Source organism: Eucyclogobius newberryi, unplaced genomic scaffold (genome assembly GCF_026437365.1).
Source record: "Eucyclogobius newberryi isolate DKJ021-1_F unplaced genomic scaffold, fEucNew1.0.hap1 SCAF_17, whole genome shotgun sequence".
NCBI lineage: Eukaryota > Metazoa > Chordata > Actinopteri > Gobiiformes > Gobiidae > Eucyclogobius > Eucyclogobius newberryi.
In genome coordinates this window covers 2,789,041-2,806,119 of record NW_027315801.1, presented here as the reverse complement: position 1 = coordinate 2,806,119, position 17,079 = coordinate 2,789,041, and the positions used below count along the sequence as shown (strand labels likewise).

Genomic DNA, 17,079 nt, shown 5'->3' with positions numbered 1-17,079 from the left:
TGAGATTCTTCTATTATTCTACAATAGTGTGTTCTCTGGGTCTTCATCTCAGGTTTCTCCCCCAGTACCATCAGAGCATGGGACAGCCTCAGTACACACGGGATCACACTGTACTATAATGGCATTGTCTCTGCAGAACGCTGAATGTGCTGACCTCACACTCATCAGTCTCACAGAGGAGCTGTGATGACAGGAGTTCACTGCAGGGGGCGCCGCGCTGATCCTGAGTCAGCACCTCCAATAGTCACCGGCAGAACAATGACGCAGGGTTTTTATAGGATATCCTGAATTTACCTCAAAGTACACATCGAGTTAAATGAATAACATATTGACCTACTTTCAAATGATGTTCTCTCTTGAAGCACATGTGCAGTGAGTCTCTCTCTCTCACCTGGTGATGTCATGTAAAGTCTGTTCATCTTTCCCTGATCATTTTAGAATTCAATTACAGCCATAGATTTATTCTTTATTGTGATGCACCTGCTGCTGGAAATAAACGTATTTACTACAGGAAACATAAGTTATAAAACCAGGAAACACTCAGACTAGGGTTTGTGACTAATTTAGGCAGTAATTAAAGGTGCATTATGTAACTTTTCTGGTTGAAGGTCAGCTCTGTGGAGAGGAGACCCCACTCAAAGTAGCAATGCACTTTTTTTGCAGTTTAATGCCATACTGTGGAACCTTTCAGTCAGAGCAATAACATATCCATAGAGGAACAGTGGGACAGTTAGTGTGTGGACAGTTAGTGTGTGGGACAGTTAGTGTGTGGACAGTTAGTGTGTGGACAGTTAGTGTGTGGGACAGTTAGTGTGTGGGACAATTAGTGTGTGGGACAGTGTGTGGGACAATTAGTGTGTGGGACAGTGTGTGGGACAGTTAGTGTGTGGGACAGTTAGTGTGTGGACAGTTAGTGTGTGGGACAGTTAGTGTGTGGGACAGTTAGTGTGTGGGACAGTGTGTGGGACAGTTAGTGTGTGGGACAGTTAGTGTGTGGGACAGTTAGTGTGTGGGACAGTTAGTGTGTGGGACAGTGTGTGGGACAGTTAGTGTGTGGGACAGTTAGTGTGTGGGACAGTTAGTGTTTGGGACAGTTAGTGTGTGGACAGTTAGTGTGTGGACAGTTAGTGTGTGGGACAGTTAGTGTGTGGGACAGTTAGTGTGTGGACAGTTAGTGTGTGGGACAGTTAGTGTGTGGGACAGTTAGTGTTTGGGACAGTTAGTGTGTGGACAGTTAGTGTGTGGACAGTTAGTGTGTGGGACAGTTAGTGTGTGGGACAGTTAGTGTGTGGGACAGTTAGTGTGTGGGACAGTTAGTGTGTAGGACAGTTAGTGTGTGGGACAGTTAGTGTGTGGGACAGTGTGTGGGACAGTTAGTGTGTGGGACAGTTAGTGTGTGGGACAGTTAGTGTGTGGGACAGTGTGTGGGACAGTTAGTGTGTGGACAGTTAGTGTGTGGGACAGTTAGTGTGTGGGACAGTTAGTGTGTGGACAGTTAGTGTGTAGGACAGTTAGTGTGTGGGACAGTTAGTGTGTAGGACAGTTAGTGTGTGGGACAGTTAGTGTGTGGGACAGTTAGTGTGTGGGACAGTTACAGTTAGTGTGTGGGACAGTTAGTGTGTGGACAGTTAGTGTGTGGGACAGTTAGTGTGTGGGACAGTTACAGTTAGTGTGTGGACAGTTGGTGTGTGGGACTGTTAGTGTGTGGGACAGTTAGTGTGTGGGACTGTTAGTGTGTGGGACAGTTAGTGTGTGGACAGTTAGTGTGTGGACAGTTAGTGTGTGGGACTGTTAGTGTGTGGGACAGTTAGTGTGTGGACAGTTGGTGTGTAGGACAGTTAGTGTGTGGGACAGTTAGTGTGTAGGACAGTTAGTGTGTGGGACAGTTAGTGTGTGGGACTGTTAGTGTGTGGGACAGTTAGTGTGTGGGACAGTTAGTGTGTGGGACTGTTAGTGTGTGGGACAGTTAGTGTGTGGGACTGTTAGTGTGTGGGACAGTTAGTGTGTGGACAGTTAGTGTGTGGACAGTTAGTGTGTGGGACTGTTAGTGTGTGGGACAGTTAGTGTGTGGACAGTTAGTGTGTGGGACAGTGTGGTCACGTGTGTGGAGACAGGGCGGTCACGTGTGTGGAGACAGGGCGGTCACGTGTGTGGAGACAGGGCGGTCACGTCCATCAGTGGACAATACGTTGTATCCCGTCTCCCCCAGAAGTATGGATGTCCCGATCTGATCACGTGCTTTCAGACTCGATCGAAAGCGGACGTCACTTCCCGATCACTGATCAGATATACATTTTACTCTTATTAGTTTGATCAGCGCTATACATGTGAAGCTTATGATTAGTCTGTCACCTCCGTATAACGCATGAATGGATCGTGACATTTTACTGCAGTAAACTTTAGTTTTGTTTTGCGGCGTGCGATCCTGCCACAGCAGAGCGCTTCACACAGATGAAGGGAAAATGCTCAATAACAGGTTGATGTAATTTTGCGCGACAAACGCTGCTAATATGAAGAAAGCCATGGGTGAGATGACGTGTGGTTTGGGCGAGGGCGTCATCACCGGAGCACAGACACGCGGAGCGCAAGCTGAGCAGCGTGATGGTCACCGTGGCGACCACGAGGATCAGAACACTCGCCCCTGACTTACGCTCGACATTCAGAGTTCATCAAGAAAAACATACATTTTATTATTTAAGCCAGAAGAGTATTAAGAGTGCAGCTCTGAAAAGCACATTATGTCTTACTTTATGACACTGTTCACTTTCATTTAATACGCACTTTGCTTATATGTTTCTTATTTAATTCAAATTTTGCACTATTACTTCTTATTCAAGCTACTACAAAGAAAGTGCACTGTTAAAGTGTTAAATAAAATAAAAACTGGGGACAACCTGTTTGTTGCATTCGTGTTATGAAAGTATCGGATCGGGACTCGGTATCGGCAGATACTCAAAATCAGATGACTCGGAATCGGATCAGGGCCAAAAAAACCTGATCAGGACGTCCTTACCCAGAAGTGTGTGACATCATGGGGAAGGGACGATTTGACAAATGAAGAAGCACAAATGAAACATTATTACACGACTGACTATGACAGGATTAAAAGGGCTTTACGCTCACATGAGTTCACTCTTCAAGGAGGTTGTACATTGTGCATTTACTTCCTGTAGTAAAACTTAAAATAATGGATTGTTAAGTCTGAAAAATACCTCAGCGGTCATTAAATTCCCCATAAAAAGATGACACTCTGGTTCTAAAGTCCTCATTAATTTTCACTCCCACATCGGTGCGAACGATATAAACTAGTAGATTAAAAAATGCCTTCAAATATTTTTTACATCAAGTTTGAATCAAAGCTAGACAACAACGGCAGCAGCTAGCAGCTAAGTCGCTAAATGAGCCGTGCTGCACATTTGAGGTTCATTTCACTTTATATCAGAATCAGAATTATTTATTAATGACCAGAAAACAAGTCGGGGGGATTTGTTTCCGGTACAACAACAACTGATCACATCTTCCGTGTCAGTTACAGAACAGAACGAGGCGGACAACACACAATACAACACACAACAGGTAAATAAACGACCCTTTTCTCAACGCTAACGGCTTCTAAACATTTGCCGCTCTATTGACCACTGCCCTTGCATCACTCTTTTTCGCTGAGCTTCCTTCTTTCCCTGACAATTTATCGGAAATGAAAAAAATGAGAATTGATGAGGACAGGGTTTTCTATTAACGACGTGTGTGTGTCGAGAAAATATCCAATGTTCCTCACAGGCCTTAAACAAGATGGATGCCCCAAAACCCAAACCACATACTAGAGGCTGTTTTCTCTCAGTACAGTAATTGATTCCTAATCCCCCCGCCCTCTTCGCGCCAGCGCTGAGGGGTTGACGTGTTCTTGGCAGGCCAAAATGGCAGCGCTGTTCTCCGAGTTGACGTGTAAATGCGCCGTAGGAAGAAAGATCGGCTTCGCGATATTGATTTTCACTTAAGGAAATGCTCTCGTGGCCTTCGGGGGAAGCTGCAGTGAGGAACCTGCAGAGTGACTGGATATAACGTGTATAAGTGGAAGGTAGAGGCAGTAAATGGCAATTAAATCTATTGTAAAGGGCAATGGGGCTAATATGCTAAGAACAGAGATAGAGCTGTAGAAGATGGTGTGACAGAGGCTTTATCAAACTATGTCTACGTTTGGAAACACTTCACAAACTACAAGATATTTGGGTGTTGGGGTGCCCTCTGCTGTGAGCAGTGAGAATGAACAAAGATAAATAAATGAAGCCATTAGGCAATGTGACTGTGCCGTGCATTTGTCATGAACTCGATTTGATCGCTGAACGTGTCTGGTAATGTTTTATGGATTCAAACGCAGTGCAAGAGAAGACGTGTAACTGTTCAGGGAACATTGAAACAATGATGTGTGTTCAGAGAAGACGGCCTCGTAAACAGGATTAATGAAACGAGCGTGAATGTTGCAAAATATGAATCCAGTTGTGTTTTGGATGAGGGGACAACAGTATTTTGCATCATTTATGTCCTTTAAAGTGTCAGAAAAAGGTTAATTTGTATCATCTGGACACTGTTTCTGAAAAAAACCAAGACGTTTGGATTCTCATCCAAGAGTCATTCTCTGTGGCTCTAGTCTGAGAACTTGGATCATTATCCTTTTGGATGAACATCAAAATGTCTTGTTTTTCACAGTGTCCAGATGACTACACCTGAACCTTTTTTAGATGGAACACTAAATGTTTTGGTACGTTATCATTTTGTATTTAACTTATGTGATAAAGTGTGACAAAAGTAAAATCTCAAAACAGAGTTTTTGTTATTCAGAACGGTCACTTTTATGTAGAGGGTGCAACCACTTCACCTGCTGCCACACTTAGGAGTGAAGCAGTGTGAATAAGGCTAAATCATGAGCTGATAGTGAAAGTAATTTGAGTTCTGGTGAAGATATTTTATCACCTAGTGACATCACAAGGAACTGTAACATGCAAATATTCAGAATTACTACTACTACAAAAGAAGTTGACATAGCAGAATATGGGCCTTTTACACACCTACACTCCACTTCCAGTTGAGAAATAGCACTATTAGGCCTTTTTTGTGTCTGCTCCAGTGTTTAAGTGCTGAATCATGTCTGGCACTAGTATTTGTCAAAGTGAAATGTTAGGAGCAGAGCAGTGCAGCAAAGACCATGAAGTCCTCTGCAGTTCATAAAAGGAGACGTGGCCATTTGGCTGGGAAATGATGACTGTTTTAAGTAGAATCTATGGATGTAATTGCTCTATAATACAATTGGGGATGTCAAGATTAACATTTTATAACTTTTTTTTTCCATTACATGATTATTTTTGGCCTCGGTAGGTTATTCCAGGGGTAAAGTGACAGTGGATGAATGACAATGGTTTGTGCTCTGCAGGTAGAGAGGTCGGGTATGTGAGGAAGAGAGAGGATGATGAAGAAGAGGAGGAGACAGAGAGGGCTGAGGTGGCTAGTGGTTCTGCTGTTGTGGTAGATGGGGCTTAGAACGTTGTAGCTGAAATGAGAAGCAACGTTAACTCGCTCTGATTGGCTGACATGGACAGAGCGGTGACAAAAGGAAATAATTCAGTTGGAACTGCATTCTTTAAAGATGTTACTTTGTCTGGAATGTTCCACAGTAGAACGCTTTATTATATATTACACGTCCATGGACATATGTTTTCACGGTAAATGTTGAGCAATAAAAGCACAATAAATGCTAGAAGATGCATTTAATACCATATTGTAGAACCTTCCAGGCAAAGCAATACCATCTCCATTAGGGACGCACAATATAATTAGTTGCAGATAATGGCAACAATGACGTCACCAATAATTATCAGACCAAAATACATAGTTTCGTTCACTTTTCTTTTTTATTTTAGTTTTGGATCAAACACAGAATGATAGTCCCGCTCTGTGCAGTGTCTATGCAATTAGAACTCACTGTCTTATCTGTGCCCAGCTATAAACGTGTAGAGTGTAAATTGATTAAGTCTGTAAATGAAATGTGTTATCAGCCAAATGTGGAGCCAGCAGACAAATCTTCCACTGACTAGTTTAGATTGTGTCACTCTCTGTATTAAGAATGAAATGCCCAGTAATATCTATAGAATTATGAATAAGGTGCTGCTCGTGGATAAGGAGATATATGGCTGAAAACATTTAAATATTCAAATGTTGCTCTATAGACTTGTAAAGTGTCACGATTTGTTTGGTATTTTATATATGTTTGGTCTTGTTTTTACTTTTATAATATTCTAATAGTAAAGTTTTCCCTCGAAATGAGGTTATCGTTATCGGTTGAAAATGCCATTATCGTGCATCCCTAATCTCCATGGAGACATGGAACCTGCCACCAGGAAAATTACTTAGTGCAGCTTTAAGTTTTGAAGAGTATACAGTTAGATTAAATAGTTCTCTGCTCTCCTCTGACTTTATGCTTTTGTGTTTGAGGAGGCTCCACTGGGCCGTGTTATTAAACAGTTTAATGACAAATCATTAGTGATTACAGCACAGAAACACATCCAGAGTTTAATTAAAACCACATTTGTGCTTAGTCATGCTCTGAGGAACGGGGGTTACAACGTTTGGTCATTTTTAGCACTGCAATGGAATGAGAGGAAGTTCAGGTTGAATCTGGTGTGTTTGTTACCATGGTTATCATTGTCACTCAGTTTGTGTTTTCTCTTATAAGAATAATAAGAAGAATCAAATCAAATCAAATCAAATCAATTTATTTTTGTAAGGCCCAAAATCACAACAACAGTTGCCTCTGAGGGCCACAGGGAGAAATGAATCAACAATGTCTGTGGTGGCGATGAAGTCAGACAATGTCTGTGGTGGCGAGGGACGATGTCCCAGGGTCCTCTGTCCTTAGACTCTCCTTCTCGGCCAGGAAAAACTACAAAAAAAAAACCTCTTTGGGAAAAAACCGTAGAAACCTGGAGGAGTTCCAGTGAAGGAGAGATCCGACTCTCACAGACGGACAGACGGACACAAGGAGACTGGAGCTGGACCCACTCTTCAGGCAGAAGAGGGACCGTCTGAGTCGAGCTGGACCCACTCTTCAGGCAGACGAGGGACCGTCGGAGGCGAGCTGGACCCACTCTTCAGGCAGATGAGGGACCGTCTGAGTCGAGCTGGACCCACTCTTCAGGCAGAAGAGGGACCGTCTGAGTCGAGCTGGACCCACTCTTCAGGCAGATGAGGGACCGACTGAGGCGAACTGGAGCCACTCTTCAGGCAGAAGAGGGACCGTCTGAGTCGAGCTGGACCCACTCTTCAGGCAGACGAGGGACCGTCTGAGTCGAGCTGGACCCACTCTTCAGGCAGACGAGGGACCGTCTGAGTCGAGCTGGACCCACTCTTCAGGCAGATGAGGGACCGACTGAGGCGAACTGGAGCCACTCTTCAGGCAGATGAGGGACCGTCCACACAGGGCAGGGACCACTTCACCAGGGGAGGGGCATCTGGGTCCACAGGTCCTCAGGAGTGAGAGAAAGAAAAGAAGGCGGTGAACAGTTTGCAAGTGGAATCAAAAAATAAATATTGTTTGATAGCATAAGTAGTCAGAAGAAGAAGAGGATAGTGCTCAAGCTGTCATACTTCCCCCAGCATAGTTACTCCTAGGGCAGCGTAGCTGAAGCTGTGGGTTTATGTTTCTGTTCCTAACTACTCTGACCATAAGCGATTTCGAAGAGGAACGTTTTAAGCCTGGACTTAAATGAAGAGACTGTGTCAGCATATTTAACATGGGTCGGGAGCTGATTCCATAACACAGGAGCTTGGTAGCTAAACGCTCTACCTCCTACAGTACTTTTAGAGACTCTTGGCACCACCAGAAGGCCAGCATTCTGAGAGCGAAGAGCTCTGTTTGGATGATATGGTTCTATAGCATCTTTGAGGTAGGATGGGGCCATGTCATTTATGGCTTTGTAGGTCAAGAGTAGAATTTTGAATTTGATTCTAGACTCGACGGGGAGCCAGTGAAGAGACTCCAGCACTGGCGTAATGTGCTCTCTTCTTTTTGTTCCTGTTAGTAATCTTGCTGCTGCATTTTGAACCAGTTGAAAGCTTTTTATGGAGCTTTTAGGACACGCTGCAAGCAGGAGTTACAGTAGTCTAATCTAGTCGTTACAAATGCATGGATAAGTTTTTCGGCATCACTTTTAGGCAGGATTCTTCTGATTTTGGCGATGTTGCGCAAATGGAAATAGGCTGTTTTACAAGCTTGATTTATATGAGCTTTAAATGAGAGCTCCTGGTCAAATAAGACTCCAAGGTTTCTTACAGTAGAACTGGAGGCTACACTGACATTGTCCAGTGTGACTATCTGCTCAGATAGAGCGTCTCGTAGATGCTTAGGGCCAAGCACAATGACCTCGGTTTTTTCAGGGTTAAGAAGCAGGTAGTTTAGTGTCATCCAGGTTTTTATCTCCTTCACACAAGTACTAAGTCTGTCTACTTGATCGCTCTGATCAGGTTTCATTGATAAATACAGCTGAGTGTCATCTGCATAGCAGTGGAAGTTAATGCCATGCTTTCTAATAATGTTGCCTAATGGTAGCATATAAAGAGTAAACAGAATTGGACCGAGTACCGAACCCTGTGGCACACCGTAAATTACTTTAGAGCTTGGTGAGGAGCTCTGGTTTACATTAACAAATTGGAACCTATCAGATAGATAGGATTTAAACCAGCTGAGGGCTGTTCCTCCAACACCTACATCACATTCTAACCTCTGCAGTAGAATGTTGTGGTCGATGGTGTCAAACGCTGCGCTGAGGTCCAACAGAACCAGGATTGAGACCAGTCCATCGTCAGCGGCTAATAACAAATCATTTGTGACTTTAACTAGTGCAGTTTCAGTGCTGTGGTGGGCTCTGAACCCTGCTGTGGTGGGCTCTGAACCCTGACTGGAAAACTTCAAATAAGTTATTGTCCTGCAGGTGGCGACAAAGCTGTTTTACTACAACTTTTTCAAGGATTTTAGAGACGAAGGGAAGATTTGAAATAGGTCTGTAGTTTACCAATAGGTCGGGATCTAGATTAGGCTTTTTCAGAAGAGGTTTAATGACTGCATGTTTGAAGGACTGTGGAACATAGCCACTTTGGAGTGAAGTATTTATTATATTAAGAATAGGGTCTATAATTAGGGGGAGAATGTCTTTGAGGAGTCTGCTTGGAATGGGGTCTAGGACACAAGTTGAGCTTTTAGAGGACATAATGGCTGAAGTTATCTCTGCTTGATCAGCAGCTGTGAACCTTTCTAGGTTTACAGGTGGATTTATATGGGACGTTAGATTTACAGCTTGGGCTAGTTCAGGGCTAATAGCCGGGGTAATTTCATCTAATTTATCTCTGATTGTTTTTATTTTATTATTAAAAAATAGGAGGAAATCATCAGAGCTGAGTGTAGCTGGGATTGAGGGCTCTACTGCACTGTGACAGTTTGTTAGCCTAGCTACAGTGCTGAAAAGGAATTTAGTGTTACTTTTGTTGACTTCTATTAGATTTGAATAATATCTGGTTTGGGCCTTACGCAGAGCCTGCTTATAGGACAGCAGGCAACTTTTCCATGCTTTTAGAGATTCTTCGGTGTGAGAGCGACGAAATAATCCCTCTAACTTTCTAACTTTTTGTTTATGTGAACGCAGTTCTTGGTTGTACCATGGGGAGGCGCGCTTTGGCCTAATGACCTTCTGTTTTAACGGCGCTACAACGTCAAGAGCAGACTTCAGAGAATTCATGGTCAAGTCGACACATTGATCACTTAAACTAAAAGAATATCCTTACAGCTTTGACATGACACACGTTGTTGGCTTCATGCATTGTTTGATTGCATATTTGTTGTGTTACATACTGTATTTTTAATCTAGTGCATGATGCAACTGGGAAACCTCAATGAAAGATATAAGCCTGCTCTTTTCTCCATGAAGTTGTTGTTTCACAAAATGCATAACGTTCCATGGAAACAAGCAGGTGACATCACACCAAGTATTTTGTGGCAATAAAAACACCTGTAATTTAATGAATGAAAGGCCAATAAATTAATACCATAATGTGGAAAATTTCAGTCAAAGCAATTACATTTCCATAAGACAAACTCTCCATAGAAAACTGACATAGTGCACCTTTAACTGCCAATGATGAAACGATGGATGATGATGACAAAAGTCATGTAATACCACACAGAATACACACAATTTTGTTTTGCACTCAATTTCTTTGCCTGGAACTTTTCCACATCTTGTCACGTCACAACCCCAAACATAAATACATTGTGTTATTGCCAAATATCAATGGTTTCAGCGCATTAAAGTTGGCCTCTCACTTCCGGGTCTCAGCACACAGTTGTACTTGTCATTAGACGGGAGAAATTCACAGAAAGATTCTCAGAGTCAGTTATCGAGTGTTTCCTGGTTCCTGAATCCTGGTTAGAAAATCTTCTCTCCCTCAAAACTAGCATGAATGAAGCTCAATGCTACTCCAGATATGTTTTTGATGAGTGAACAATATTGAAACATGGTTTAAAGCTCAAAAAAGTCAATTTTGCATAAGACATAAAATGAATGTTGAGGAGCAAACAGCATCATGAAATCCACTATCACACCAGACATGCCAAGGATACAGTTGTGGAGAGGTTTAACGCAGAGTTAGGTTATTAAAAGATCTCAAGGAGCACTGTTCAATCCATCACTCGGAAATGGAAAGAGTTTGGCTCGACTACAAACCAAGACATGGCCGTCCACCAAAACCTACAGGCTGAACAAAGACAGCACTGACCAGAGATGTAGCCAAGAGGCCCATGGGAAGTCTGGAGGAGCTGCAGAGATCCACAGCTCAGGACAACTACATAAATCTGGCCTTTATGTAAGAGCCTGCCACTGTTGAAAAGCAGCCGTAAGAATCATGTGGAGGACACAGCGGACATGTGGAGGACACAGCGGACATGTGGAGGACACAGCGGACATGTGGAGGACACAGCGGACATGTGGAGGACACAGCGGACATGCGGAGGACACAGCGGACATGCGGAGGACACAGCGGACATGCGGAGGACACAGCGGACATGCGGAGGACACAGCGGACATGTGGAGGACACAGCAGACATGTGGAGGACACAGCGGACATGTGGAGGACACAGCGGACATGTGGAGGACACAGCGGACATGTGGAGGACACAGCAGACATGCGGAGGACACAGCAGACATGCGGAGGACACAGCAGACATGCGGAGGACACAGCAGACATGTGACACAGCAGACATGTGGAGGACACAGCAGACATGTGGAGGACACAGCAGACATGCGGAGGACACAGCAGACATGAGGAGGACACAGCAGACATGTGACACAGCAGACATGTGGAGGACACAGCAGACATGTGGAGGACACAGCAGACATGAGGAGGACACAGCAGACATGAGGAGGACACAGCAGACATGTGGAGGACACAGCAGACATGTGACACAGCAGACATGTGGAGGACACAGCAGACATGCGGAGGACACAGCGGACATGCGGAGGACACAGCGGACATGCGGAGGACACAGCGGACATGTGGAGGACACAGCAGACATGTGGAGGACACAGCGGACATGTGGAGGACACAGCGGACATGTGGAGGACACAGCGGACATGTGGAGGACACAGCGGACATGCGGAGGACACAGCAGACATGCGGAGGACACAGCAGACATGCGGAGGACACAGCAGACATGTGACACAGCAGACATGTGGAGGACACAGCAGACATGCGGAGGACACAGCGGACATGCGGAGGACACAGCGGACATGTGGAGGACACAGCGGACATGCGGAGGACACAGCGGACATGCGGAGGACACAGCGGACATGCGGAGGACACAGCGGACATGCGGAGGACACAGCGGACATGCGGAGGACACAGCGGACATGCGGAGGACACAGCGGACATGCGGAGGACACAGCGGACATGCGGAGGACACAGCGGACATGCGGAGGACACAGCGGACATGTGGAGGACACAGCGGACATGTGGAGGACACAGCGGACATGTGGAGGACACAGCAGACATGCGGAGGACACAGCAGACATGCGGAGGACACAGCAGACATGCGGAGGACACAGCAGACATGTGACACAGCAGACATGTGGAGGACACAGCAGACATGTGGAGGACACAGCAGACATGCGGAGGACACAGCAGACATGAGGAGGACACAGCAGACATGTGACACAGCAGACATGTGGAGGACACAGCAGACATGTGGAGGACACAGCAGACATGAGGAGGACACAGCAGACATGAGGAGGACACAGCAGACATGTGGAGGACACAGCAGACATGTGACACAGCAGACATGTGGAGGACACAGCAGACATGCGGAGGACACAGCGGACATGCGGAGGACACAGCGGACATGCGGAGGACACAGCGGACATGTGGAGGACACAGCAGACATGTGGAGGACACAGCGGACATGTGGAGGACACAGCGGACATGTGGAGGACACAGCGGACATGTGGAGGACACAGCGGACATGCGGAGGACACAGCAGACATGCGGAGGACACAGCAGACATGCGGAGGACACAGCAGACATGTGACACAGCAGACATGTGGAGGACACAGCAGACATGCGGAGGACACAGCGGACATGCGGAGGACACAGCGGACATGTGGAGGACACAGCGGACATGCGGAGGACACAGCGGACATGCGGAGGACACAGCGGACATGCGGAGGACACAGCGGACATGCGGAGGACACAGCGGACATGCGGAGGACATAGCGGACATGCGGAGGACACAGCGGACATGCGGAGGACACAGCGGACATGCGGAGGACACAGCGGACATGCGGAGGACACAGCGGACATGCGGAGGACACAGCGGACATGTGGAGGACACAGCGGACATGCGGAGGACACAGCGGACATGCGGAGGACACAGCGGACATGCGGAGGACATAGCGGACATGCGGAGGACACAGCAGACATGTGGAGGACACAGCGGACATGCGGAGGACACAGCGGACATGCGGAGGACACAGCGGACATGCGGAGGACACAGCGGACATGCGGAGGACACAGTGGACATGCGGAGGACACAGCGGACATGCGGAGGACACAGCGGACATGCGGAGGACACAGCGGACATGCGGAGGACACAGCGGACATGTGGAGGACACAGCGGACATGTGGAGGACACAGCAGACATGTGGAGGACACAGCGGACATGCGGAGGACACAGCGGACATGCGGAGGACACAGCGGACATGCGGAGGACACAGCGGACATGCGGAGGACACAGTGGACATGCGGAGGACACAGCGGACATGCGGAGGACACAGCGGACATGCGGAGGACACAGCGGACATGCGGAGGACACAGCGGACATGCGGAGGACACAGCGGACATGTGGAGGACACAGCGGACATGTGGAGGACACAGCGGACATGCGGAGGACACAGCGGACATGCGGAGGACACAGCGGACATGTGGAGGACACAGCGGACATGTGGAGGACACAGCAGACATGTGGAGGACACAGCGGACATGCGGAGGACACAGCGGACATGCGGAGGACACAGCGGACATGCGGAGGACACAGCGGACATGCGGAGGACACAGTGGACATGCGGAGGACACAGCGGACATGCGGAGGACACAGCGGACATGCGGAGGACACAGCGGACATGCGGAGGACACAGCGGACATGCGGAGGACACAGCGGACATGTGGAGGACACAGCGGACATGTGGAGGACACAGCAGACATGTGGAAGAAGCTGCTCTGGTCTGATCAACCAAAAGCTCAAATGTTTTTGGCTTAAATCAAAACGGTGTGTTGTGTAAAACTACCACGACACATGTCTCTGCAGACATCGTCCCGACTGTCAAACATGATGGAGTCAGCTTCATGAAGAAGCTGCTTTTCTCCAGCTGGGACAGGGAAGCGGCTCAGAGCTGATGGGAAGATGGAGCCAAATACAGGACGATCTTGGAGGAAAACCTGTCCTGAGTTCACCTTCAGCAGGACAACAACCCGGAACATAAAGCCAGAGCTACAGAACAGCTTCAAACAGACATGTTCATGAGTTAGAACGGCCCAGTCAAAGTCCAGACCTAAATCCAAATGAGAATCTGTGGCAAGATCTGAAAACGCTCTCCATTAAATCTGACTGAGCTTGAGCTGTTTAATGAAGAAGAACGGACACAACATTTCACTTTGTAGGTGACTAAAGCTGGTAGAGACATACTTTAAAAGACTTACTGCTGTAATTGCAGCAAAAGGCTGTTACACAAAGTATTGACTCATGGAGCCTGAATAATAAAATAAAGTGCCAATACTTTGTGGTCGTGATGTGACAAAATATGGAAAAGTTCCAGGGATATAAATACTTTTGCAAGCCACTGTATTAAAAGCTGTTTATCTCTGTACATTTACAGTGTTTACATGACTGCACTCACTTGCACATACTTTATATACATTTCTTTTATTGGTGATGTGTATTTTATCTGTCTGTATACATAATAAGTACACATTTCCATACATTTCCCAGAAGCTCTAGCCATAATGAGAGGGATTTGGAGCTGATCTCTGCAATGAAATGTAAACATGTTTGAATTGGAAAGGAATCTGCTTTTAAACCCATAATAATGACAATATCCTGAGTCTACAGACGGCTTAGGCTCAAATCTGCTGTTACAGACACACCCAACATGCACAAGTAGCACGTTTGTGTAACTTTTCCTGGTTTTGTTCATATGCTTAGAGTTATGGATGTTTGGAACTATTTCTAAGTTGTTTTTTTGTATTTCAATTAAAAATAAATGGATCCTGCTCATATCAGACTTTCACTTTCACATTTTAATGACAGTTAGGTTTAAATTGTTATGAAATAGAGCTCGTTTTAATGGGCTATGTATGGGCAATTTGTCTCTCTCACTGCTTTATATAGATCAGTTATTCCCAGATGTGATGCCAAAGATTGAATATACACTTTTGCTGGATTACTTTTATTGCTTTATGTGAAATACAACAATGCTTTATGTGAAATACAACAATTTTATTTTGAGGCATTATATACACACAATAAACAGACCCAATGCAACTGACTGTCACACACTTTGCGCTTAAGTATCGCAGTTTATTTCAGTTTGCCTTTATTCTCTTTTTGACTTTCTTGTAGATCCCTTTATCCCTTTTTCGCAACCAGCCCATAAAACCTCCGTCTGGCAACACTATTAACCCACAAAAACTATTTTATCTATTCTATTATCTATTTTATCACTGCCATTTCTGCCTCTTAGCCCCTCCTTTATTTCCTCATCATACTTATAGAAACGTGTGGGTCCAGTAACGCCCCCGGTTAGCCCCGCCCACCTCAGCAGAGCATTGTGGGAGTGGCTAAGGCTAGTGTGTCAGTGGAGCCGTGGGAGTCGTCAGGTAGTCAAACAAACGCGTGTGGATAAGCTTACAGCCGCTTTTTAAAGACATTTTACTCCACATTTTTGGGGGGGATAAAAGCCTCAAGATCCTGGAATCTGTCGGAAGAATCCCCTCAAAGTTGGAGGGGATGAAGAGCGAAGCCGAGCAGGGCAAATCCGGTGAGGCTGAATGCTCTGTAATGGTCTACAATGAGAGAAAAGGAAGGTTGAGTGTGGATTTCAGGTGTCAGGTGTTTGGAGTCCACAGCCGTTACGAGACTTTAACCTCTGCCTCGGCCGTCTGAACAAGAGGGGATTTCAGATACAGATAAGCTGGAGTACAAGAGACAATTGTGAAGGGTGGGCACCTGTCCAAGTCTGTTACTCAATACTGCAATCTGTAAGGATGAATGCAGCGCTGATTCCCCGAGCACTTTATCGCATTGGGAGCGTTTGGCATCTTTTAATGGTGGATTTTGTGAAACGCATTAACTGGCGAAACGCGCCTCGAGACCCTCTTCGGGGGCCTGGCCGTCCTGTTCCGTCCTGCTCCGAGTGGACTCTAGTCTCTGGGGACGCTGCCAGGCATCCCGATGAGAGGGCATTGCAGTAGTTGAATCTGTAATGGAGATGATGCTGCAGAGATGTAGACTTCAAATGAAACTTGGGGGGCCAGATTGGATAGTTGTGTGTGTGGAACAAGGATGGATGTAGAGGTATGGGACTGAGGGCTGCTATTATAGTTTATTGGAAACATTATATTTGGTTGTCTGTATTATTATTTCGTCTCTCGTTTGTACCTATAGTATTTTGCTAATTCTTTTCCTAAATTGCTTGGCTTTGTCCAGAGTTTGACACTTGAAGGGTCTTTCTCATCTTTATGGTCCGTGTCATGATGTTTCAGTTGTAAGTGGTTTTTATCTCCAAATACCCAAATACATGTGTCCTCAAAGTCAGTTTTAGCCTGTTTCCATCTACTTATATGTGCTTTTTGTTGGTTTATTTTTACAGAACAATGAATGAGCACATGACTCAACACTGACATGTAAATATGGAACTTTTTCCCCACACAATGCTTCTTAAAGTTTCCACCCAAAACTAACCACATTAATAGACTATTAATATAGGCCTAGTACTAAACAGTCAGTGATACGCTAAAGTTCATAACTAAGATTGTATTAAATATTTGCTCAGCCACTTGCAGCCTTTTTAGTTTGTGCATTTCATTCATTTGATTCCATAACAACATATTTGGCTCATTTACACGAAGCTTGAGCGATGTGGCAGTTGCAGTGCAGTGTTTGCTGCACATTTATCTGTGGACCCAGTGGCCTCGTGTGTTTGAACTTTACTCCAGCTATTTTTGTCTCAAGGTAAAGTTGACTCAACTTTACAGATACAGGCCCCTATCTTACCAACAGTGATAGTGGAAGTGCAGCGCAGAAGGGTTTAGGATCGAGGCGCACGCAGCGGCGGGAGGTTTAAAGGGCACTATGTGAGTATATACGATAACATCTCCATGGAGACAAGCAGGTGGGGGACCCCTCTCCAGAAAAGTCACATAGAGTATCTTTAAATACTGATAACTAAAAATCCCTTCACTTTCCATAACACTATCCAGAGTTCAATATTA

At 45.6% G+C, this 17,079-nt stretch overlaps 1 protein-coding gene across 12 annotated transcripts in view; it reads left to right on the top strand.

The window, feature by feature from the left end:
- kazna (kazrin, periplakin interacting protein a) overlaps window positions 1-17,079 on the top strand; it is a 268,056-nt gene that overhangs the window by 172,683 nt on the left and 78,294 nt on the right. The window contains exon 1 of one of the 12 annotated variants that reach the window (XM_072448718.1): window positions 15,534-15,626. The exons of the other annotated variants lie outside the window; for them this stretch is intronic. Coding sequence (XP_072304819.1) covers window positions 15,596-15,626 — 31 coding nt within the window. The 5' untranslated portion in view covers window positions 15,534-15,595. Of the gene's footprint in view, window positions 1-15,533; window positions 15,627-17,079 lie in introns of those variants that run through there. 12 annotated transcript variants of the gene reach the window in all.